This window comes from Centruroides vittatus, unplaced genomic scaffold, assembly GCF_030686945.1.
Source record: "Centruroides vittatus isolate TY-2023 unplaced genomic scaffold, ASM3068694v2 contig_634, whole genome shotgun sequence".
NCBI classification, from domain to species: Eukaryota; Metazoa; Arthropoda; class Arachnida; order Scorpiones; family Buthidae; genus Centruroides; species Centruroides vittatus.
Window position 1 is genome coordinate 868,548 of NW_027122389.1, and position 25,747 is coordinate 894,294.

The 25,747-nt window shown below is 45.6% G+C and overlaps 1 protein-coding gene across 4 annotated transcripts in view; it reads right to left on the reverse strand.

Annotated features, from left to right (window-relative positions):
* Positions 1–25,480, reverse strand: part of LOC136979763 (basigin-like) — a 55,850-nt gene extending 30,370 nt beyond the window's left edge. Inside the window, exons 1-8 of one of the 4 annotated variants that reach the window (XM_067275792.1) lie at positions 25,320–25,480; positions 24,719–25,009; positions 24,148–24,244; positions 15,106–15,272; positions 14,926–15,042; positions 14,407–14,589; positions 6,482–6,596; positions 3,549–3,718 (exon numbers count right to left, since the gene is read on the reverse strand). In XM_067275792.1, coding sequence (XP_067131893.1) covers positions 3,549–3,718; positions 6,482–6,596; positions 14,407–14,589; positions 14,926–15,042; positions 15,106–15,272; positions 24,148–24,244; positions 24,719–25,009; positions 25,320–25,398 — 1,219 coding nt within the window. In that variant the 5' untranslated portion in view covers positions 25,399–25,480. Of the gene's footprint in view, positions 1–3,548; positions 3,719–6,481; positions 6,597–7,117; positions 7,427–14,111; positions 14,331–14,406; positions 14,590–14,925; positions 15,043–15,105; positions 15,273–24,147; positions 24,245–24,718; positions 25,010–25,319 lie in introns of those variants that run through there. The other 3 variants (XM_067275793.1, XM_067275794.1, XM_067275795.1) reach the window with 3 other exon arrangements.
* Positions 25,481–25,747: the final 267 nt, after the last annotated feature.

Below are 25,747 nucleotides of genomic sequence, written 5' to 3' on the forward strand. Positions count from 1 at the left end.
GATTTTAGTCGGTCGTAGCCCATTCTCCGAGTTGTTAGCAATAATGTTTTGTGCCTTCCTGTCCAGTCGGATGTGTGCTTCGTCTGAATTTGTGCGAGTGCTACTCTACACGAATTGTCCGGACCCACGCGAATCGTCCAAAGCTCTGTCTCTTTGACAACTATTTTCCGACACGAAGAACTGTTTGTCTGTGCTCCAATATGGGAATTATTTGTCGAGATTTAAATCTACCGAAATTTGTAAAAACTCTCTCTCTATGATGATAACGCATGCAACTGCAAATACTATCTTAAGCTGTGTACCATACTGTACAAACTTTCGTGCCATCTAATAAATGTATCTAAAAAGTGTACTTAATTGTGTCGAGTGACTCCTTCCAACCGAATCTCATCATTTCCTACTCTATCCTCTTACCATAGTCTCATATATGAGGTCGCATCATTGCCATCCACAAAAACACTCAAAAGTCTGATGTAACTAGTTGGTGTTAGCAATTTCTAGTGTAATCATTTACATTCAGTGATAAGGCCCCGAAGGCTATAGGAACCTCGCAGTTAGTGTCAATTAGGCTATCCTGGCCCTCACAATTAGTGTTGCCACCCGCCCGGTTTTCACCCGGACAGTCCGGGAATTCACTCGCTGTCCGGGTGAACTATTAATTTTGTCCGGGAATTTCGTAGAAATTGTGAAATTAATTACGGCGAAACAAAGTTCTTGCAAATATTTTTGTAAATTTACACCATTTGAACAGCGAAAGATCTCTCACTCACCGAAACTCATCTACCATTCCGCCACGTTACTCTGTTTATGCCGACATGTTATGCGCAACTGCCTCTTGACCTTTTTTTTTTTTGTTTTGCTTGTACGTCCATACATGCAGTGGCGTAGCTAGCACGGGTGACACCCGGTGCGGATATCGCGGTGTCACCCTTTTTAACTCTTTTATAAAACACTGTCGAATTGTAATATCTTCGCACTCGAGCAACTCGAACGCTATATTGAATACGCAATGTCGCGACGTACGAGTTTAGATTTATAGAATAAATCATAGTAAGATTTTCGGCCGGTGCGAGCTCTCGTGGCATCTCCTCATAGCGAAGAACTGTCATAGGAGGCGAGCCGTCGACCTTTTTTTTAGGTGCAGGCCTAGTGGGTATCACCCGTACACGGGTGAGTGACACCCGGGACGGGCCGCCCCCACCGTCTCCCCTAGCTACGCCTCTGCGTACATGTCTTCTATGGAGCTAAATTATTTGTTCTTTCTTTCTTAATTTAGGTTACATACGTTACTCCTACGCAAGTCCCTAGTCCCTAACTGTAACTGATTTAGAACTGGCACGCACGTTATTCTTTGCATTGTAAAATGACATTGCGCATGCGTCGGGAACTTCTGTTCGAACTAACAGACCTGCCGTCCGGGTCAGCAATTTTGTAAAGGTGGAAACACTACTCACAATTGTTATAAACACTTACCTTTGTTTCATAGATTTAACATTAATAAATTTAAATATCATAAAATTAAGAATTAATGTTAAAAAATAATGCAAAATTCAAAATTTAGCAAAAGGAGCAGGTACGATTAAAAAAACTAAATCACTAGAAGGAATACAATTACCCGATATATTTACCCTCTAAACTTAACGTTGTACCTTTTGCCATTCTGCCACACCAAACCACAGCACCTTTTTTCAAATATTTCTTCAGTAGCATCCTCTACAGAGTAAGAGCGTTGATACCCAAACCATATTTTCAGCTCCAGCTGTTTACTCAAAAGTAATTCGGACAAAGTGAAATTCCCTCTCATTTAATATATAGATAAAATACAAATTATTTTGTTTAATTAATTTGTTAGCATTTTTGACTATACACACACACGTCATCGACCTAATTACTTGGAATGAACTACTTTTATTGTTTTTATTGCTTTTTTACTGTATTTAAGTTTGAAAAGACAAATTTCGGGAAACACTGGGGTTGAAATTCGGAACAGTATTGTAGTAGGCAGAGGTCATTGCCAAGCAGCTCATCGATACGTCATCCTTATCGAGTTAACTGCGATAGCTAGTTTTCGGCTTTAACTCGAAACTGTGACGTATGATCGATAAGTTGGAAAAATGAATTTTGTCTTCCAAATATTTTTGCTCGTGATATGTAAAACGAGAGAACAATTATATTAGATAAATGATAAGCAACAATAACTGTTTAGAAGAAACTGTAAGCATTAAATATTTGACAGCAGATCTCGTAAGTACTACCAACAAATACTTAATGCAGTCGAGACTACTATTTTATTTACAATACAAATAAAATGCGTCCACGAATAGGCTTCCCTTCTAATTTGTTGTTTTTTAGTTCTTTAAGAGGAAAAAATTCATTATACGTCGTCGTTTTTAACGTAATGCATATTTGACATTGCGAGAAAATATTAACCCCGTCCGCGGGCGTTATTATTTTACTCGAAATATTACTACGAGTACGTTAGACGATCCGAAATCGTCGAAAGTACTCGTAGTAATATTTCGAGTAAAATAATAACGCCGACGGACGGCGTTAATATTTTCTTAAACTCTTTGGTGTGGCACGAAGCAATTTAAGCAAATTAGAAAGAAATATTTTAACACCGGAGTAGATAAACTAAACCAACTTCGCCGCTCGTAACCAGCGCGCTTCTTAAACGAAAGCGGTGGACTTTGCAAAGCATTTGATATTGCAAAACATCATCTATGTTAAATACATTAGTTCACTCGGCCCACATATTTCGACATATTTTGGCATTAATTATAGTTAATCGCGTATAATTAACTAAGGTGACCAACTTTTTTATAACGAAAAGGAGGACGCATAAATTGGAGGAAAAAATATTGTAAATAAAAGAAAAATTTTATTCATTGCAATAATAATACGCTATAATAATCTCTACTGCACGCGCAGTGGCGTAGCTAGCGCGGGTGACACCCGGGGCGGATATCGCGGCGTCACCCTTCTTAACCGTTTTATAAAACAGTATCGGATTATCGAATCGTAATACGCCCGCACTCGAGCAAACTCGAACGCTATATCGAATAAGCGATATCGTCACATAGGTTTATATTGACTAACGCGAATCCATTCGCCTTTCTTTTTTTTTTAGTCACGGGTCGTCGAGTCGGTCAAACTTCCCACGAATTAACGTTAAAGCGCGTGGTCGAGGTTTATTTCGCCACTTATTTTTTCACAGTCGGGTGTCGAGGGAGGACAGAACTTACAAAAGGAGGACGGTCGGTCACCTTAAATTAACTTATTAATTTGACACTTCCACATTTTCCAGTGATTTTGCGAGGGAAAGTATGCGAAGCTCGCCGATTTTATTTCTCCGGTATTCTCTACGCACCGGAATAACAGATATCTCGGCTAAAATAATTATTAATTCGATTTCTTTAATTTTTGATATTGTAAATACGAAAAATTAAAAAAAAATTCACGTAACTAAAACAAATTTAAACTAGAATACCATTAGATAGTAAAAAAAAACGTCGAGAAGTCTAGTAGAATGGTTTGGCAATACGTACGTCTTACGACGATGGTGGCATTTACAAATTCGCCGATGACCGATTTGTTAACGAAACACATGTAATCCCCCGTATCCGACACTCGGGCCTTAGAGATAATTAACGAATTATTTGCGTCGTGGATGCGAATTCTCTCGTCCGACTTGTTTAAGTGTTCTCCGTCTTTCAACCTGTAAAGTCGAGTCAAATATTAATGTCTGAAAGTAGCGTTACAATTTCGATCAAAACTTCGGACGAACGATAATAGAATTGTTCCGGCGTAAAAAAATCCGGCAACTCGTCGCTTAACTTTATAATACTGGCATTTAGTCGTACGAGTCGATCGAACTTTTGGCGTTACTTTATAATTTTAAAAACATTTCGTGACATTACTTAACGATCGGATTATTTTAATGCCATTTACGCGGGGTTTTCCAATAAGAGCGATAGAACTGTAAATCGAAATAAAGCGAAAACTACAAAAGATAATACGGCAGCGATCGTTTTACTTTATAGTACATTTAGTAGCATTACGCTCGAAAAACAATAACATTCGATCGGCCCCCGAGATTGCGATTAACCCACGCCGTATCTTACCGAGAACACGAACGATGCTGGCTTCAAGGTCGTCGACAGTTTACGGCCGTGTAGAATAACGAAAGGATTTAGCGCGACACTATAAAAAGTAATCCAATATAGTTAAGTCGAGATTATAACGGCGGGTTAAAGGCCGCATTTCTCGAAGTAATTCTACGGCCGAACTCGGAGTTCGATAGCGCAATTCCGTCGCGAGTTTCGTAGGTCACTTACGTCGACCGTAAATCGAACAAATTTCGATAATAAATTTTAATAATTTCGACACGTCGAGCGACCGGAAATCTTGCCACCACGACTCGCTAAACGTTATAGAACAGATACGTAAATTAACCGGACGATCGAAGAAAAAGTAAGGCACCCGCGACGACTTAAAGTTCTATCGCTCTTATGGGAAAACCCCGTATAAATGTATAGTAACTAGATTATATTATAGAACACATCCATCAAACACCGTAACTGGAGCTTTTAAAAACCGTTCCAAATTTACGTTCTTATTTATTGGGTTGTTCGGAAAGTTCGTAGCGATTTTTAAGAGAAATAAAAGAAATTGTTTTAATACTAAAAATATACTTTTATTCCACTATGTATGCGCCATTGTTTTTAATGACGTGTTGCCATCTATGGGGCAGCTTCATGATACCCTCTTCGTAGAACTTTCCAGTTTTTTCCGCGAAAAACTGATCCACGTGGTTTTTGCAAGCTTCCAAACTATCAAAGTTTTTATCATGAAGGGAATTTTGTAGAGAACGGAACAAATGGTAGTCCGACGGGGCAAGGTCGGGTGAGTAAGGGGGGTGGGGTAAAACATCCCAGCCTAGTTCCAATAATTTTTGGCGTGTTCGTAAAGACGTGTGAGGTCTGGCATTATCTTGGTGAAACACAATGCCTTTTCTATTGGCCAGTTCCGGACGTTTTTCTTTAATTGCCATGTTCAGCTTATCCAATTGGGAACAATACTTATCAGAATCAATTGTTTGATTCTGTGGAAGCAGCTCATAGTACAGGATTCCTTTCCAATCCCACCAGACAGTGAGCATGACCTTCTTTGGATGAAGACCGGCCTTTGGAGTTTTTAATGGTGATTCATTTTTCTTACCCCACGATCGTTTTCGGCTGATGTTGTTATAAATGATCCACTTTTCATCACCTGTCACTAAACGCTTCAAAAAAGGGTCATTTTCATTTCGTTTTTCAAGAGAATCACAAATGGAGATGCGATCCAGTAAGTTTTTTTCCGTTAAGTCGTGAGGTATCCAAATGTCATAACGATTCACGTATCCGAGCTTCTTTAGATGTTGAAATACAGTACTGTTTGATGACTTCACTATGTCTGCAATCTCTCGAGTTGTGTAATGAGGGTTTTCATCCAATAATGCTTTGATTTGGTCCTCTTCAATAACAGGAGGTCTTCCTGAGCGAGGAGCATCTTCAAGGCTGAAATTACCCGTTTTAAATTTTGCAAACCACTTTCGAACAGTTGATTCTGATACAGCACTCTCACCATAAACATCACATATCTTTTTTGCTGTTTGTACAGCATTTTTGCGTTTACGAAAAAAGAAAAGAAACAAGTGTCGATAATGCACGTTGTTCGCATCCATTTTTGCAATGAGCCAAATTAAACGCTATTTGAATAATCTTAACGGTTTTTTTGTAACGGACGCGTCTCAAGGTCATTTATCGTAATATTCATTGGTTTGTACAATTCTAATCATTTTCGCGTCAATCGGTGTCTCAACTGTCGGCTATCAAAAATCGCTACGAACTTTCCGAACAACCCAATAGAATATCTCCGTAACACGATTAAGGAAATCGAAAACGTTCGCTTCGCGTTAAATTTACATTTTTAAATCGGAGTTACGCCACTCGGTAGAGAATTAATTTAAATTTACAAAATTTCAATGTTTGTTTATCAAAATTACGCTTTCGAAAAAATAGCGAGGTTTTAGACGATAAAAATATTATACGTACGGTTTTTAACAAAATACAACCGACCGACCGTCGCATATTTATCGCGACGTCGCGATGCCGAGCCGCAATTTTTAATTTATTTCGTTCGAAATATACGCTTTCCACCCGGGCTTAGTAGTGGCTCGCGCGCGTACGTCATACTTTTCCCGTTAGCGATAGAGTCGCGCCCGTCGTCTAACTTTTTGGGGAAAATTTTCGAATCGAAATAACGCGCTTTCCAGTTTGTACCGGAAGTTCTCGATATAGTTAACCGGGGCCTCCCGTCCCCGAGCTTTCCGCGTCCGGTCTCGTACGTAACGCCGTTCTCGAGATTAAGGACGGACGACGGCGGGAATCGACGGGTCTACAATTTTTTCGAATCGCGGCCCGATTAATACGTAACTCACCATTCTACGGTGCAATTTACGCAGACGGTCGTCTCGCACTGAAGAACGAGTTGTTTTCCCGGTAAAAGAATTAATCCTTTCCCCGCTTCCGCTTCGTTCGTTTTTATCATATTATCTAAATTCGAAAAATTACGATAGTTTTAGATGTTTCGTTTAATATAAACGTGGACATTTCAAAAAGATTATAGGACACAATAGCGCGTATTCTCTATAGAAAAGTCGAAGGCATTGGAACACAAACTCTTAAAATAATAATAATAAGAGGACTTTAAGACGAATTAAGTTCGTATCCGTACTTACCGTTACGGCTATAGTTTAATCTTAATTCTCGTTAATAAATTATAATTAAAAAAGCATTTTTATTAACAACAACAATAAAATAAAAAAGTATCTACGTCGGCGCGACGGCGATTAAAGTTCCGGCCGAGAATTATAACTCGGACTTGTTATAATTAATGTATTAAAATAAAGACGGCCGAAATTCCGTTACCGGGTACTTAATAAAATATAATAGAAAACTAAACGACCGAAAAAGAATAAAAACGTAGTAAAAATTGTTCCGCCGCTATTCTGTCGGGAATAAAAGGTAAAACTTAAATAGTTAGAAAGTAACGAAGGTATACGAGTAGATCTTACCATTTATTACGATAATGCGTTGAGAAAAAGGACTGACACTACTACATTTATATTCTCCCGAATGGAAGGTGTCCGCCCGTTCCACGGACAGTTTCATTAGTATGTAAAATTCGAGTAATTCTTTCTCTCGGTCGTTTCCGGAAACCAGTTCTTGAGCCAGGTGATAATTATTGAAGACGTTCGGCGATACGAGTTTGCCGTCTTTGTACCACATGTGGAGTCCGGCCAACGGCACTTTACACGTCAGCGTGAATTTATTTCCCTCTTTGACGAAAGTCACGCCGCTCGGACCGTTACCGCATTCGACAACTAAACGTAAAGAAAGAACAAGTTTACCGAACCGTAACTAAAAGTGTCTTAACGGCAATATTTACGATAACAATTTCGACCGTAAGTCGTTTTTAACCTATATTTTTGTTAAATTTATTAACTAAACGATCCCATCGAAATTCTTTATGGCGTTATTACCGTTATTACCTCTCTTACCGACCCGTATTTCTTTCCGTATTCTCCATTTCGCGCATTTGTCTACATTTATTAAAACGCGGAAAAGGTAGTTGCGAAGAACCGGGATTCGACTCGGGCGCTTCGCCTTCTTCCGTTTGGCAAAGCGGCGAACGTCCCGGTTCCGTCCGAGGATCGCCACCGAACTGGCAAAATTGGCGTCGACCAACGGTTTTTAGAATCGTCGCCGTAGTTAAGTTTGTCGCGGATTTGGTTTTTCGACAACGCGTTCCATTTATTTTACAGAGCCGTTTTTCTCCTCCTCTTTCCTCGTCGGTATATCGCCACGGACGTGCCTATCGATTCGAAAGTTTTCATCTTTAGCTCGTCCGGTATTTTCCTATTTTTCCACATTTTTTCTAACCGCGTTTTAATTTAACCGTTACCGAACGGCCATAATACGCGTTTTATTGCGGTTATATCGTTTAATTCGGATCCGATTACCGAATCCAAACGGTCGACCGGGTTTAATCCATTCCGTAGGTCGGGTGTTTAATATAACCGTCGCGCCGATTTTCGTCACTTTTGTTTTAAAAATATCGACCGTCGCGTATATATATATATTGCATTTAGCTTCTAGGTTGGCAGTTAACTGTCTAAGTTTAGTTAGACTTCCGTTACGACATCGTCGGCGCGTTTGAAGTAGGTAATCCCGGTTCCGTTTGTTTTTATACCGTATTCTTCGATGTCGAAAGGCGCGGAGATAGCGGGCGGTCCGGCATTACGCTTCTCTTAATACCTAATTCCCGTTTTTTAGTATTTCGATATTAGATTCGCGCTTTCGTATCTTTATAATAATTTATAGTAGTTTTTAAAATTTTAAAATCTTTCTCCTTCGGCTAGTCTTCTCGGTGGGTTTCTACGGACGGAGTCTCGTTCGCGCTCGTTTACGGTCGATAAAGCCAGGCAAAAATTTCTTTCCCGTTTTTACGGGTTATTTCCGCTAAGCCGTACGGGGAAAACTCGCGTAACACCTCGCTCCGGAGAAGGCGAGAGGGAACTTGCCCGGGATACGCCTCGGCGCGTTACTAACCGTTTATTAACCCGCGTCGGGTGCCGGCCGACGTCGGGACGTTCCGATACGGGGAAAATAGAGATACGGGAAAATATACGATTTACGGTAGATCCGTTTTTGCAAAAACCAAAAGATTGTTCTTAAATGTTATTTATTCTAATTTGGAATATTTGCACGAATCTCTGGCGATGGCGACGAGGGAGGTCGTAGGTCTGTCGTTTATCTCCTTTTTCGTAAGCCGATATTGTCTTTCCTATCGTCCGATCTACGGATAAGTTTCCCGAAACTTTTTACTTCTTTAAACGATCGAGTTCCACCGTCTTTAAAGAATTCTGTGGGTAGTCGATCGATCGTTTAGTTTCGTTTGGTCGATCGCCGTTATTATTCCCACTTCGGTTATCGTTCGAGCGTTTTCTTCTCGGTATTTCTAAAATTGCCGGGATTATACGCTAAAAATTCTCTTGGCAAATTTCTAAAACGATTAAACCCCGAGACTCGAATCGACTTTCCGATAAAATGCGCTAATCTTGACAACGCAATAGCATCGATCCTAGAATCGCATCGTTTCTAGTTTTTAACTTTACGTTCTGTTACGCTTTAATATTCCATTTCGGAACTCCTTCGTTCCCGAAGAAGACGTTCGAATGGCGGTTTTACACCGCCGGACTATAAGGTTACGAATCGTTATCGAAGAAAATGCTAGAAAATTCGAATCGGAAACTTTCCGAATTTAATAAGCCGAACGTCGGTCTTCGAGACGTTTCGTATTTGTATTCGTTTTGGATCCGGAGCTTCGGCATTTCCGAGGAAATTACGTATCGTCTCGACAGATCTACCGTATACGAGAAAACCGTCGTTTCCTTTCGTCTCCGAAAAAACATACCTGCCGAAATAAGAACGGAAGGTGTCCGCGACGTTATATTATTTTCCGGCGTTTTTGGAAGCCGCCGAAAGCTAGAAAATTTGACGCGACGTCGCGGGCCCGAGAAAATTCTGCCCGCGAGCGTGCTAAAATATAAAGTCGACGCGGATACGTCGACTTTATATTTTAGCACGCTCTTGGCATTACGGTGCCTACTCGAACCGTTCCGGGTTTAACCGGGCACCGTAACGCTAAGCGCGCAAATACCGGGCAAAGTTCCACAATTTGTAAACCGTTAAGGGTACGAACGGTACCGGCTCTCCTATCGTCGGACCGACGAGAAACGTTTAGCGCGTACCTTTTTAGTACGTCCGTCGTTTCGTCCAAAAAACTGTATTGTTTCCTACTATTTCCAGTATTTTTGTAAAGTTACTTCGTAAGCGGGCTGCGCGCAACTTTTCTTTAGCGCGCTCGGTATACTTTTATAGAGTTTTCGAATGCTCCTCATTAACGGCCATCCTCGATTATAATTAAAGCCGCGGGAAGTTGGCGGGAAAATTCACTCTTTTTCTTCGCGTTGTCTTTTGCAGAATTTAACGACGACAAAATAAAACTTTCTCTTCTTTTTGTTCTTCTTTCCGTCGGAAATACGTTTTGCATTTTAATTAATACGCCACTTAACCCGTAAAGAGAGATTATTTTCGTTCCGGTTTGTTAACGACGCACCGTTCGTCGTCTCGAAGTACCGTCGTCGGTCGTAATTCCTTTATCTTTAAAATTATTTACCGACTCCTTCGGTTTCGACGTCGGTATCTTCGACGTTTTCGAAACCCGTAAGCCGCGGTACGGCCGTCGGTCGCCGCATCCCTTCCTCGTCTTCGCCGACCGCCAAGTCCTTGTTATTTTAGTGACGTTCGATTTCGCCAAATCCGCAACCGACACATTACGACACTAGGCAACGATCGATGTCACCAAAATATTCGTTATTGAGCGATAAATATCAAAAAATAATTTAATTTAATAAGACACCCGATCGGTATCGAAAAGTGTTCGGCAGTAAAGAAAAGGGAACCGACGGCGAATGACCATCCTACGATAGTGGAAACAGCCTCCCGCGCAAATAGCGAGAAGGGGCGTACCTCGACTTTCTAACTTTAGGCTACATTCTTCGCCGCTTTCGTCGATGCAAAATGTACGTAATTTGTAAGCGAAGACGAACTCAAACGCGTATCGATGACGAAAATTCAAATTATATTACTACCGAGTCTTTTAACGCAAAATTTAAATTTATTCCGTATTTATTCGCGCGCATTCTTCGATTTAACGATTCGTTTACTGATACTTAACGTAATTTAATTTAGGCTACTTATATAGCCAGCTTTTAAGTACAGTGCGTAAATGAAAAAACTACGTTATTTCTAGCCGAGGAACCGACCGCAAAAAGTATCGGGAGCGTAGATTCGATTCGAATCCGAATGCCGCGGGCGGGCGTTAGCGCGCGGCTATTCGGCCGACATTACGCGAACGACTTAATTTCGATTTCGGTAGGTCCGTAGTCGAACTGCGGCGGCGTGGGAAACGGAGTTTCTTTCTTTCGTCGGCCACACCCGATAAAACCGAGTGGTAAAGTAAACTTTAATCTCGTATTTTAATAATAAAGATTCGATCCCGGCGGTTTATTTTAGCGTCGTCTTAGGCGCGCGACGTCACCCTCCTTCCCCTAACGCGCGAATGCCCGGAGGAACCCAGTTATTAATTCCGACATTTATATTTACAATAATCATTTTCTATATCGTCGTAAATATTTGACTTTGGTTTAAAAATAATTTACACCGGGCGAAAAAATAGTAAATACGAAAAATATACGCCGAGAAAATGGCTTCCGGTAAGCTAAAAATATCGATCTCGTACTTTTAACCGTTATAAAAATGGGACGGCGTAATAAAAAGCGCGTCGGAAGGAAGAGCGGTGCCGCAGTTTTAAAACATTTAATTAAAAGTCGGCAGAAATTATAGAAAATTGCATCTAATAATTGAATCTACGAAGAATCCGAAGAATGCGAAAAATTGGAACAAAAGTACAAAAAGCGCGGAGACTCCCGGGCAAAGAACGAGAATATAAAATGTTAATAACTTAAAATCAATCGGCATTCGCAGATTTCGCACCCGAGTTACTCTTAAATCGTCTCCGTCTCTAGCATTTATGTCGACGCAATTACGACGGGTCGATCCACCGGGTTCGAGCGGGCATTCGATTCTACCTAAATTTAGATAGAAATCCATCGTTTAACCTTACAAAAGTCGAGGGCGGATTTTTAAAACGTATCGAAATCGTAACTTTCTCCACAATCTCCGAGTATTTAGCCATATTTTCTTTTCGTCTTAAACGATAAATATTAAAATATAACCGAGACATCTCGAAACAAATAGGCTACCGCCCGTTAATTTCCCACTCGATACCGAGTTACGTTTTTTCTTTTCCAAAATACGTCTTTTCGCGTCGGAGACGTCTCGTTTTTTCTTTAAAGTTTGGCCACGCGTTTTATCGTTTTCTCGCGTCCGTGCCGGGGTCTGATCGTTTTCCGGACGTTTCCTTTTTACTCCGGTCGTTAGCCTATTTTAAACGTCCGGGGTTCGAACCGTCGATCGCCGTAGACTCTACGGCGGGAGGATGCTTCCGTACTTAAACTCTATAACCTAGCCCTAGTTATTTACGAGCGCCAGGCGAAAAGAGTTCCTTCCCTCGAAAAATGGCGCCTCCTAGCGCTTTCGGTACTTTTAAGTATCGGACGTAGTCGAACTTAATCGCGGAATCGATTCGATCGCCGAAATGTATCCGTATTTACGGTCGGTCTTCCTAACCGTAATTTAATACGCGAGAAAAACGATAAAATCGTGCGATTTTAATTATTTTCGCTATTATTCTCCCGCCCCTCTTTTCGGTGAATTACCGTACACCCGATCGATTTTAAACGTTTATCCGCGAGATTTAACTTTAAGCACTCGTTCTAGACATTTTAAAAGAAAGTAAATATATTAATCGAAATAATATATTGCCAATCTAAGCTTTCTCCGCGGCCGGGCTTTAAAAAAGGCCCGCCGCCGTTCCGGTTTTATCCGCGGGTTTTTACGGCCGTTAAACTAGTATATCCGACCGCGTCGCGGCGCGCTATTCCGATTCGAACCGCGAAGAAACGGAAGCGACGTAGCCGCGAGGGGTAAAATGGGCGGAGCGGAAAATCGTAAAATATAATTTCCACCAACTCCGAGCGAATCTTATCCGAGAAATTTAAATTATTCCGCGCCGAAGGAAGGACCTTCGACGTTTACCGGCCGGCGCCAAATCCGCCGACAAACCCCGGGAAAGTCTATTTTTAACGCCGGGGTAAATCGCCTCTCGGCGCGAGAAAATTTCCGCCGCCGGACGGCTCCTTTATCGTTTCCGACTCCGGTCCCGCCGATTAAAGTCCGTCGGACGAATAGAAAAGGCAAATTTTTAAGGGGAGCGCCGCGGTTCTTTTTAAATTTTGCCTTCCCGGCAAAAAAAAAAAAAAAAAAACCCGGACTTCCACCCGCCACGCGCCGGGTAAAGGTTCGGGCGGCCGGCGCCACCTTAAGACTTTGGCGAAATAAAGGCCAATTTCGCTGGCGTTTAACGTTCGACGATCGATTTTTAGATTTTGCGCCTTCTCCGAGTGCGTAAAATAGATCGAAGCGCTTTATCCCGGTTTTGTGCCGGCAATCGATACGGCGGCTTCTAATTACTAACGAAACCTCGGCTATATTTGTCTCCCCGGCAAAGTCGTAAAAACGGAATTTCCACCTTTATCGATTCCCCGAATTTTGTAAATTTCCTCTTCCCGCGGCACGATTGCGCCTGCGCCTTTATTTCCACCCGGATGGGTGCGCGTTCCCGTCCACTTTCCAAATATTTACTTCCTGTTTTTCTGCCGACCGAAATTCTCCGCCGGAGAGGAAATTCGGTCGGCGTCGGGCGCCGAACGGGTAAAAACGGACCGGCCGTTAATTCCCATTTCTCTCGGGCCTACAATACCCGGTGCACGCTCGTAACGGGTACACAATCGCGCGTCTTTTGCTTCGATCGTCGTCTAAACTTATCCTTAATAATCCGTCTCTCGGAATCGATCGATCACCCGCCTTTTTCTGCACGATTTTAAGCCATTAGGGATTTTTAATCCGTGCCGGTGCCCCCTTCGCCCTCTCGTATTACCGTTTCCCTATTTAATACGGGAGCGTTGGACGAAGGGGCGAAGGCGGGGAGGACCCTGGAATGGCCCGCCGCGTGGCCGGAAGATGCCCGGGCTCGGCCGCGCGGCGCGGCGGCCGTGCGGAGAAGCGCGGAAGAGATTCGATCGGCACCCGGGAACGAGGGGGAAACCGGAGCGGCGCCATAAGTCGGAAGGAGACAGAGTTTTCTGGCCGGCAAAAAGGTCGAGGATCCTCTCCCCTTTTCCCTCCCGGTTGGAACCGGAAATCCTCCTTTAGAGAAACGTCGACGGAAACGACCCCGGTGGGAAAGGATCCGAATCCCCGAAACCCGCCAGTCCCCCGCGGTTTCCGCCGGCGGAGGCCGAAGAAAAAAGAAAGACTTACCGCCGAGGCCCAGGGCCAGAAGGAGGAGGACGACGACCGATTCGAACCGATGACGTGCGACGAGAGTCATCTTCTTCCCTTCTCCTCATCGCCTCTTCTCCCGATTCCCGAACCTTCTCCTCGATGACGTCACCGCCGCCGGCGCCACCCGTCGGTCACCGTCGGAATTAGCTGGCGTCCATCCGAAGAAATTAAAAAATATCCGAAAATAAAAGTCGAGCTCCGACGTCGACGGAGCCCGGCAGGGGGCGAGTGTTCCAATGCCTCCGACAAACGGGGGAAAAATCGGGTTTACCTCTGACCGTCACCCAGACGGAAGCCTCCGCTTGGCCCACCGCGTTTTCGGCCAGACAGGTGTACCGGTTTCGGTCCGAGTAGTCCACCCGGTCCACGTACAAGACGGCGTTGGGGCCCGGCCCACCGGGCATGACCAGGAGACGTTCGTCGTAGTCGGGTCGTCTGTCCGCCGCTTCGTTTCCTGCCGACGAAAAAATAAATAAAAATTACGGATCGATGGCCGACGGGAGAGCCGTTTCGGCCGACGGCCGCGGAAAGAGTCGAGGAAAGCTCCGCTCTGCCATTTTCGAAACGGGTGCCAACTAATTAAAAACTCGACTCTACCATCGAACGTATTAAAAGAACACGCGTATTTTAAGACGGCCGAAAATGACGGAGAAAAGTGGCGCTGGCCGTCGGCCGGAGCGCGAACTTTAGATAAAGAATTATTTATTTCCGCGGAAAGGACGGAGGAAATTTCCACGGTAATCGGCGCGCGCCGAGGTAAAGAAGGCCCGTGACGGCGGAGTACACTCACCCACCAGCCACCTGATCTTGGGTTCCGGATAACCTCCGAACACGTGGCACTCCAACACCAAGTCGGATCCGTTGAGGAAACTCAGGGTGGGAGGAAAAGGACGGATTCCCGGAGCGGCTGCGAAGAATTTCCCATTATACGAGGACGGAGCGGAAAGGGTAAGGGGAAATCCCTACTCACAGTAAACTGGGAAGACTTTTCCCACGTACGTCACCTTCTGACGATCTTCGTCCGACTCCACCTCGCAGCTGTACTCTCCCCCGTCTCCTTGGTCGGAATTCTCTACGGTCAGACGCTTGTCCTCTATCTTCACCCGCCCGTCTTCTATCCTCTTCTCGTCTTTGTACCTGGCCACGACAAATCGTAATTCGGTGAGAAAAATGGGCCAATAATAATAATAAGACCGACGGTGCGAAAGGACACCGTCGCTCGATCGACTTAATCGGTAAATTTGTTCGTAGCAAAAGTTATCGGGATAAAGCGGATTTCCTGCCGGGCCCCCGCGGTGGTAACCGGGGAGAAGAAGAGTTGTAAGGAAAAGCTAAACGCTTCGTCGGCCCTACTTATTTCCACCCGGGATTAATGGAATATTCGTCGTTATCGTGTTTTTCGAAAGGCGGCAGATAAATTCTAACTCAAGAAAAAGTGGGAGCGATGGGTTTCGTATTCGTTGCGGGTTCATTATCACGAAATTTCCGCAAATTGCACTCGGTGTTTTAAAACGAAAAAAAAAAGAAATGCCACCACCCGGGCAGGAGTCGCGCGGCCAATTCCATTTTACCGGTTTAGGCCTATTCCGTCTTAATATTAACGTAATTAACGTATATTCGATAACAAAGCCGGAGCAAAAGGATCGAAGAGTGGAATAAATCTCGGTAAACAACCGTACACTCGAGTATTATAACGGGGTGCAATCGTTTCGGGCTTTGTCCGCAGGTTTTTCCCCCGTCCCTACCTACCGACGAATATACTTTATTTCCTACATTCATAAAACGGATTACCTTTCGGGCGCCTAATTACTCGCAATAGAGTCGAAGGCAATCCGGATAATCGGAGTTCGACCTCGGTTTTTTTTGTCCGTTGCCGGCGGGAAATGTCCGTTAATTACCGTAGGCGAATAGTATTCCGGACACTTTCCGCCTCCTCCTCCTCACCTCGAATTGTACTCGTAATTAAGGGGAAGGACGGTAAACGTCCACGCGGAATTGACATCTTTCCGGAAATCTCTGATAAAGTATTGTAAATAGACTAGTATTTTAGAGCGGCGTTTCGTTAAATGCCGACGGCAGTTTTTGAACTAGGAAAGGGATCGTGGCGGCGGAACGAAAGGAAATGGCGATACCTAAGTCTTTCTAAATTCGTAAATTATAAGTGTTTCAATAATATACTATAATGAAACATTCTATCGGAAAATTGCGGTAATTCGACTAGGCCAATACGGTATTAACGTTCGCGCAGTATAGCGGGGTGGTCGCGCGATCATTAAATGGGTGGTGTTCGGAGCTCGGCGTAAAGAACGAATCAAACGCGCAAACTTTCTCCGCAGCCAGAGTTTCGTTTGGCAAATAAAAAGTCGTTACAAAATATCCCGTCCCGGGAGATTTGGCGCTAGTGTCGCTACGATCCGCGTATTGTACGGGTTTCTAAGAAATTCGGGCGATACGGAGAAGTCGAGACACGATTTCATTGCAATTTATTGTGGCGATTACGGATTCCGCCAGTCGTAAGTCTCCTAGGTTACAATGTCGCGGGTAGTAATTTTACCCGTGGAAATGCTCGAATAACCACTAAATCGGGCCGAAAGTTGTAGCTTACTGTACGTGCCGTTCGTCGTCCCGTTCTAAATCGCGCACTCGACAGCGAAGTTAGAGCGTCGTCCCGACGAACCAGGCTCGAAAGTAAAAATGATTCCGGGTAAAGTCTGGCGTCGACGGCGGCAACGTGCCAATGCAGCCGAAAATCCTTCTTTCGTTGGCCAAGTGCCGATGCCGATGCCGGGAGGCGCTCCATCTGACGGAAATATTTTGGTATCCAAACAATTTCGTCGCCCGATAGAGTTTTGAAGCGTTTCTTTCCTACCCGGCGGCATCGACAGAACGGGTCCACCGCCCAGATGCAGCGTTTTCTTCAAAAATAATACGATCCGATGGCGAAGACGCCCCCAACCCGCACCGTGCTGCGATTATTGGTCCCGGCAAACGAATTTGCGGAAAAACTGGCGGGTCTTCTCCAGATCCAACGCGGTAGCGGCCAGCGTAAACCACCCCGTTCCGGTAAAACTGGGATCGTTCGGTCTATAAAATTTGCCGGGCCGCGAATCGTCCGTCGTCTTTCGAACTACGAATGACGCCGGCGTAATCACCGGGAGACGATTTATGACTACGAGATATTCGGCGGGGGCGAAACTGCGATCTTGGCAGCGCTGGAGCCGCTGTAAGGCACGCGCACTGCGGCTGCCGGGTGCATTCTCCTTTCACCACTCCAAAAGCGGTGGCAACTTTCTCCGTTTCTGCTCACCCTTTCCCGATTTCGGATGGAAAGTTCTTCCCGGGAAGGCAAAATCACTTTCCCGAGATTAGTAACGGTCGGAGGACCTATTTGTACCGGGACTTCAAACGTCGAAATTTCTGGAGCGCGGCTTCTTCCGTAGCAAAGTTTTACCAGCGATGCTCCGTCGGGTAATTTAATTAGCCGACCGCGACTGGTCGCTAATCTACGTCCAGCACACTTGGCAAGCCTTTATAAACCGAAACTCGCTTCACCACTCGTGTAATGTCGGTGCCGTATTTTCCCTTCGGGACGCTTAGAAATAAATACTTTTTCTTGCCATACGTCTAATAATAACCAGATTTCATCGTCTCTCCAAATATCTTTTTTATTTCTCTGTCCACAGCGAGACGCGTGTTCCGCTGCCATCTTGTATTTTCTCGCGCGCGTGGGATTGTGGGAACTCTCTCACGACCGGATCTAGTTTCGAGAACTCTCTCGAGTCGATCGCGATCGAACCTCGTTTCGGTCGAGGGAGGTCGCACCACGGCACAGTCGCCGACCTTAGATTGAAATACTCGGTGCGAACGGGATATAAGCAAACGGCTCGTACGACAATAGCGGAAACTCTGGCGAATTAGCACGTAGCGTAGTGGCGACAGCGCGAACTAGTGACATCTAGCGGTTCGAGGAGAACACTAACAAAACTTGCAAAAATGCAACGAAATAAATGTTTTACCATCTTTTCGTCTTTATTTTATTATCTTAAAACGTGAATTGTAATTTTATTTAGCGGGTAACGTAGACGGATAGTGATTTAAAGGAAGGAATAATAGCGACAGAACAAATCAAATGCAATAAGAGTCAAAGTCCGAGTTAAATTAAAATCCGAGGTTTTAATTTAATTTTATTAAATCGAAACAATTTTTTTTAAAATAGAGCATTTTTACATTAAATTAAAACACACTGAACGCCAAAGTGCAGTTTGATCGTACGGGTCGTGGATAATACGGTTATTTCGTATGTGAAATCTTTAATTTAGCATTTTTTGTTCTCAGAAAACTTTCGGACGAATCATTACTTTTTGTCACGTATGCTTTATTGAGGACTCTGAAATATTTATCTTCCAATAATTTAATACAAACACCTTTAATATTTGCATTCCTTAAGAAATAATTAATTAACTTAGTTTTAATTCCGTGTGGGCTCTGTAACGAAAATACATTAAAACCGTTTTGAAATATCGCCGATATTTCTGAAGATAATCGTTTTCCGAAGAATGGTCGGAACACACGACGTAATTTCTATTTAAATATTCCGGCCTTTTCGTTTTCGAAATCTTGTCTAAATCGGACCTTCCGCTCTTAATAACCCACCGAGAGCATTCGAAAATCGATAAAAACACATACGTCGAATGATAACAATATTTTAAAGGAGGAATGTTGGTATCGATGAAAACAATCTAATTGCTTATTAATTTACTTACACTCGTTTGTCTTTAGGGAATCTGTAAAACCACTCGCCGTCACTTTGTATCTTGTAATTAAACAGCCATACATATCGCAAATAACCCCTCTTTCGGCCATTCTAATTATTGCGAGATATATAAATGTTCAAAACTTTATATTAATACCCAAAAACGTCTCCTTATACGCGCGGCACAAATGGAGTAAAGCGTAGTTATCTTCTCGAACGGGTGGGGGCGGAAGCCGGTCGCCAGTTTTCGGCAGAAGTTTCCACTATTGTCGTAATAAACTATTTGGTATAAGGATCGGGCGATTCGGAACCGAGTTAAAACAAAATGGCCAAGCGGTCGAGGTTAGCAGCCTACCGCCCTGGGGGACCCGGGATCGAATCCGGACGGGTCGAAAAATCCCCAGGAATTTTTCGGGGGGTGGTCCGTCCGGATACGTCGGTCCCCGTCCCTCACCACCCGGCCGCCCCATTGTGGGCCTGGCCGAACCCATAATGGGCTTGCTATAAGAGGCCCTCTTAGTGCCCACTGGGCGGAAAGAGTTACAAAAAAAAAAAAAAAAAAAAAAAAAGTGGATTGCCGCGTTCATTTTATCGTGGCTGGAAAGGTCTTTAAATGAAGACGGAGAGACATTCCGGTAACGATTTGTATTTTGATATTAACGTCTTTATACCGTTCTCACCCCGGCGATAAGCTTTTTGTTCCTAGATAGCGCTGGGCAGTATTATCTCTATTATTATTGCTATTATTTCTGCCTCGCGTATCCTTCATTTCTTTAAAACTGCGTGTTGCGGGAATCTCCGAGCGGACAAAAAAGTGACATTTTCCATTTCGGTAAGGTGACGATTTGTCGCTCGATTGGCTGCCCCGCACGTGGGGAAGGGTTAGGTCGGATGGTAACTCCTCTCCAAATGTTCGCGGGCGTTCCCGGTTTTGATCCGGAACGGGACGATCCGTACCCCGAGCCGAGCCAGTCGGTCGAACTCTAAAGGCTACTCCTCTTTTCCTACACCTCTCATTTAATAATGATCATCCCGTATACAAAACAGGATGTCTTTTGGCCGTCCGTTCTGTACGCGCTCGTAAACTCTTCGGCACGTCTGCCCAAAATTTTTTGTACTTAATTTCTAGGACCCGGCGCAGTGGCGTAGCCCGGGTGTCGGCCGCCCGGGGCGGAAGAAAATTTCGCCGCCCCCTTATTTAGGTATCTCAATTTAAAAGACCGAAATACACAGTAATTCTAAAGAACTTTTCAGCCAGAACAATCATTATTGTGTATAGTACAGGTTCAAATTTTTATAAGATATTATCATTATTTATTGTGAAATTTTGCCGCTCCCTAAAAGTGCCGCCCGGGGCGGGCCGCCCCGCCGCCCCCACTACGCTACGCCACTGACCGGGCGGAAAATATAGGCTACCGGAAAATCCCACGGCCCACTCTTCCTCGATTTCATCCCCTCCGCACTCGGCGGCAAAAATAACGAAGGGAAAGTAAAATAACCAAACTTTTAATACGGTCTTCATTTTAACGTCGGTCCTTATTTCTTTCGGCCGGGCGTGTTTACTATTTAAATACGAATCTCGGCGCGAACGAACGATGCCGATTAGTCTTAATTACAGTTTCGTTTCGAAATTACCAATTGCCCAAATTCTAATATAGTACTACGTTTACGCGAGTGTTAACCCGATCGCGGCTTTAAACCGATTGGATTTTTTTCTTATACGAAGAAAACGGAATTATCCGATCTCCATCGATATTTTAACACCCTTTTTCGACCGAATTAATCTTCCGGAAGCGACACGAATCGCGACATCGGTCCGCTGCCGGAATTAACGTCTGGCGGAACGTTTGCTCGTTCGTTTAAATTACGGCGACGCGACTCTCGGGCCATCCGCCTAGGGGGATGCCTTCCGGGAGGCCTTTTAAGGGAAACCGGCCCCTATTTAGGCGCGAGCCCACCACCGAACGCCCGGTGTTCGGGGTACAAAGACGCTCGGCCACCGGTAGGCCTCTGGCAGAACGACGCGACGTTAACTTAATCGAGTCGCATTTCGTACGACCGAATTAGCGCTACGTTCGATTCTTACCGGTAAACTGCGTAATTATCGGACGAAAATTAACCGCGGCTTATCCGGCACGTCCCAAAAGTATACGTAATCGGCATTTTATTACTTTTCGCAATTGTTAGTAATTTAAGAGAAACGAGATCGATTTCATTCGCCTACGCGAATTATAATGATTTTTGATCATTTTAAAATTAAAGATCGTATTGATAATTTAACAAAAGTACGGATAATAAAATAGAATCGTAACATTTCCGGCGTAAGAAACTTACAATTACGAAAATGATAATAAATAACGTCGAGCGACAGTTCGAATATCGAACGAAAACTTTTCAAAATGCCACGCGGAAGAGGGTTTAGTAGGGAGGAAATCGCAAAAATACGGAAATTAAAAGCCGAAGGCTGCGGTGTCGAGGAAATTGCCGTTTTAACCGACGGACCTACTCCTAAATTTACAAAATTTTGGGAAAATCACCACCAAAACCTACTAAACGTCGAGGAGGAAGACCCGAAATCGCGTCCCAAAGGGACGATAATCGAATCGCGCGCCTCGCGCGGCAACGGAATAAATCGGTCGGTCAAACTTCGTCCGAAAGCGAATTAAAAATGTCAAAAAGCACCGCGAGTCGAAGTTCGGCAGTTCCGCGTATAAAGCTTCTGCCGGGACGGAAAAGCCGCCGCTAACGAAGGACGCGAATCGGCGAGAACGCGGCGGGTTAGAGATGGCCGACCGCCGGCTCCGGGTTCTTTTCGGCCGCGAAAAAAATTTAATTCGCGGAGCCTAACGACCGGCACGAAATTAGCGAAGAAGAGTGCGGGCGAAAGAGCGGTGGTTCGGATTTAACGGTTTACGAAATTTAGCGATTTCGACCGGTAGACAACGTCTAAAAGTTATCGGAAAATCCTAAAAAATAATTGAATACTTATCGGAGAAGAAATCGGAAGACCCGACTGGATTTTCCGACGGGACGACGCCGGACGACCGGAAAACTTTGCGCTAATAACGGGTGTTTTACCGGGGTTTCGGAGTTTAAACGAGAAATTATCGAATGGATTGGGAAATCGCACGATTTAAATCGATTCCCAATGGAACTTTTAAAGGCAGTTCTATTTCGTATCGAAACGACTTCGGTCGATTCGCTTTACGAACTATCGCTTATCTAACTTTCGAGACGACCTACCGTAACGTAGCGAATGTAAAGAAGCCGATTGACGTCGCGCAGAATTCTAGCGCCAAATTACACTAAAATTTTGGTAATTTTTCTCCGAAAATTGCATTCGTTGGAAAGAATCGAATATAACACTAATTCGACGGAAATCCCGACGGCGAGCCGACCAATTATCGCCACTTAAAATCGATGTTAATTTAACTTTATCCCAAATGGAAATTAAAAAGGCCTAATATTTGACCGGCGTTTCGTTACTTATTCGACCTCGCCACGGTCCCGGGACGTGGCCCGGTCGCTCCGTTTAACCCGCTTTTCCCTTCTAAAACAAAATACTTTATAAGAAAATTTATTACGGCCAATTCCGTTAGAAAAGATACGGCGGTCCGTCGGGAAATTATCGGCGCAGAGCTCCCGGACAAATAGTTCCGGGCGCAAACTTTTACTTAATACTGGGTATTTATTCACCGGCGGATTCTATAATGCGGAGTCGCGCGGTGGAGAGCGTCGGGTTACGAATGCCCGATACGATCCACGGAACTTTTACCGGCGCCCGTTTGTCCGCCGATGTACGATTTAAATTCGAATCGGTAAAATAAGACCGGGCGCCGCCTCGGCCGACTGCCCGGAAGAGACTCGTTTAGTCGTTACCCGCGGCGGGTCCGCCGGTCGGGCGCCCACCCGCCGTTCGCTACCGGCACGGGGTGGTTATTCCCACGTGGTAGAAAGAACTAAATACGGCGGGAACTCCGGTCGGATCGATAACGTTTCGTAACTGTCGTCTTTGAAAAAATGATTACTTTCGTAAAAATAACGGGACATTTACTAGCAAAACCAGACGCCTCTTAGCGGAAAATATTATCGAAAATATTTTTTTTAAACTCTTTCCGCCCTGTGGGCACTAAGAGGGCCTCTTTTAGTAGGCCCATTATGGGTTCGGCCGGGCCCACGATGGGGCGACCGGGTGGTGAGGGACGGGGCCCGACGTATCCGAACGGACCACCCCCCGAAAATTCCTGGGGATTTTTCGACCCGTTCGGATTCGATCCCGGGTCCCCCAGGGCGGTAGGCTGCCACCTCGACCGCTCGGCCATCCGGCCGCTCTTTCGTAAATATTTAAAACTGCGGCCGGGTGGCCGAAATGGCTTTTCCCTAATTTCCGTTTCGTCCGAAAATACGGCGGCCGGTCCGAGCTTCGTAAACTCTTCGGACTTTCCGATATGGCGACTACCGCGCCGGAATCCGGATCCACGGAAAAGGAAGCGGAATCGTCTGCGGCATTTACGGGCTGCCGGTCTTCCGGGCGGAGGCGGATCTTTCGACTTCCAATCTCCGGACGACTACCGGTGTTCGCGGAGCCCCGAGGAGGCCGATGGCTCCGCGGGGGTGGCGGCTACAGATTTCCAGCCGAGCGGCCTCCGAAGGGGTGGTGGTGGCGGTGACGGTAGCGGTGGCGGTGCCGGAGGACGATCGGTGGAAAACCCCGCTTCCTCCGTCCCCGAGGAATCCCGCGACCTCCGGAAAGTAGATGCCGCGAAATGCCCCGGACGGCCATTTCGGTGGACGGACCACCGGACCACGACCACCGGAAGTGGCAAAAGGGTCAGAATTACCTTTCGTCTCCGGCAATCTTCCGCTGGCAATTATTACTTCCGCGTGGAGGAGAGCCGGGATTACGGGTTAATCGACCGGATCGGTCGATGGGAGAACCCGGCCTAAAGTCCCAAATGCGACCGCGGCTGTTCCCCTTCTATCGTTCCTCTCGGTCTCTTTGGCGTCGACGAACCGCGGGCGGTGGAAAAGTGCGGAGACCCGAAAGAAAGAATAGGCGCGCGTCCGGGACGGCCGTCGCGCCGGCTGTCGCTAGGCCGCTGTTTGGCAAAGTCGAATAAGTAACGAAACGATTACCGCCATCTGCAGCCCTCCGCGCCCGACCGCGCGGTTTGGCCGCCGACTAGACGCTGGGCGCCCAGAATTCGAATCCATTTACCCAAACGCGCGCGCCGTATTTGCTAAGAGAAAACTACTTACCATCGGACTCGCACTCGGTCGGTTTTCTCTCCCAAATCGCAGAACAGTTCCAGAGTTTGATTGGGAGCGAGTAAATACTCGAATTTCTTGGTTTCTTCTGCGTGCGAAAAATAAATAAAGTAATTGGAGTGGGGATCGTCCGCGTGGAAAGAACACCGTAAATGCTTCCGTTTTGTCCCAAAACTTGCAGTTTCGCCGTATTCTTTGTTTTCCGTTTGTTCTTCCCGTAATAAAGAGTCGAAAGATTACGCGGCGCCGAGTGTTTACCCGCTTCGCGCTTACTCCGCCTCCCGAAACCGTCGGGTGTCGAAACTCCACCCACTTCCGGCGAAATCCGCCACCCTCTAAAAATAACTGCGCCGTAAATAAATAGAAAAAGGGTTAGGCCCGTGGCCGTCGTGCCGAACGGCGTTGCCCGGCCGCGACGAAACCGACGACGGAATCGGCGGCGGAGAACGGAATTTTAAGACCCCGGTTTTAAGAGAAGGCGGAGTCGCGCCGACGCAACGACGCTTTATTCCGTATTCTTGTCACGGTCGGCGGAGGAAGGAAATTTTCGAGAACGACTTACCCGTGGCTCGGTTGTCCCGCACTCTCAGGAGATGGAAGTGGCGGCTGAAGGGGTGACAGCGGTACTTTCCGGCGTGGTTCTTCTGGGCGGAGCGCACCGACACTTCGGCCATCGTCTTCGCCCCTCGACGGTCCACCCCCGTGACGTATTCGTCCTCGTCTCGCAGATCGTGGTCGTCCCTGGTCCAGTACGGCTCCTCTCCGTCCGCGTCCATCTCGCATCTGATTCTGAAAGGCTTCCCCGGCTCTACCTCTTCGTCCCCCGAGTAGCTCACCTGGCCGGCCGCCGACTCTGCCGAGACAGCGTCAAACACACGAAATGACCGGACGACGTCTTCCGGTCATTTCCGACCACGTCGTTTCGTGGTAAAAAAACGCCCGCGGGAGGGAAAACGACCGGAAGGAAGACCGAAGATTTTATTACGTTCCGTCCGCTCTTCGCTCTGTTTACCCATCGCGCCGGCATTCCGCGCGATGGGTAAACAGAGATGGAACGAGAAGGGAGATTTTCGGGATCGAGGGGTCCCGCCGGCCTCCGACGACCTTCGACCTCCCCTCCGTTGGCAGGAGGAGGTAGAAGGTGGAAAGAGGAAGATACTCACGCACAAGAAGCAGAAAGAGGAAGATTCCTTCGACGGTCGGCCCCGAGACCGCTCGTCGACTACGCATCTCGGCGGCCATACTGCCTCTCCGGCTTAAAAATAGAGCCCGGGACCGACTATTAATAGTCGTCGTCGGAAGAACCCGCGCCGCTAATGGCTTCTCTCCCCTGGCGAAAAAATGAACTAGACCGCTTCCTCCCGGATTTATAAATGGAATATTATGGCGTCGGCGTTGGATTTTAAGTAATTTCTCCAAATTACGGAAACGAAAAAAAAAGAAAAACGGGCGGAAAATCTCTTCCGGCCGGTTTTTCGGATAACGTGAAAAGTCTACCGCCGAAATAGAAACGTTTGGCGCCACCGGTGGCCCGGTGGCTTCTAACGGTACGGCCATACGGTCGCGTCCACTTAATACGTTAAAAGCGGAG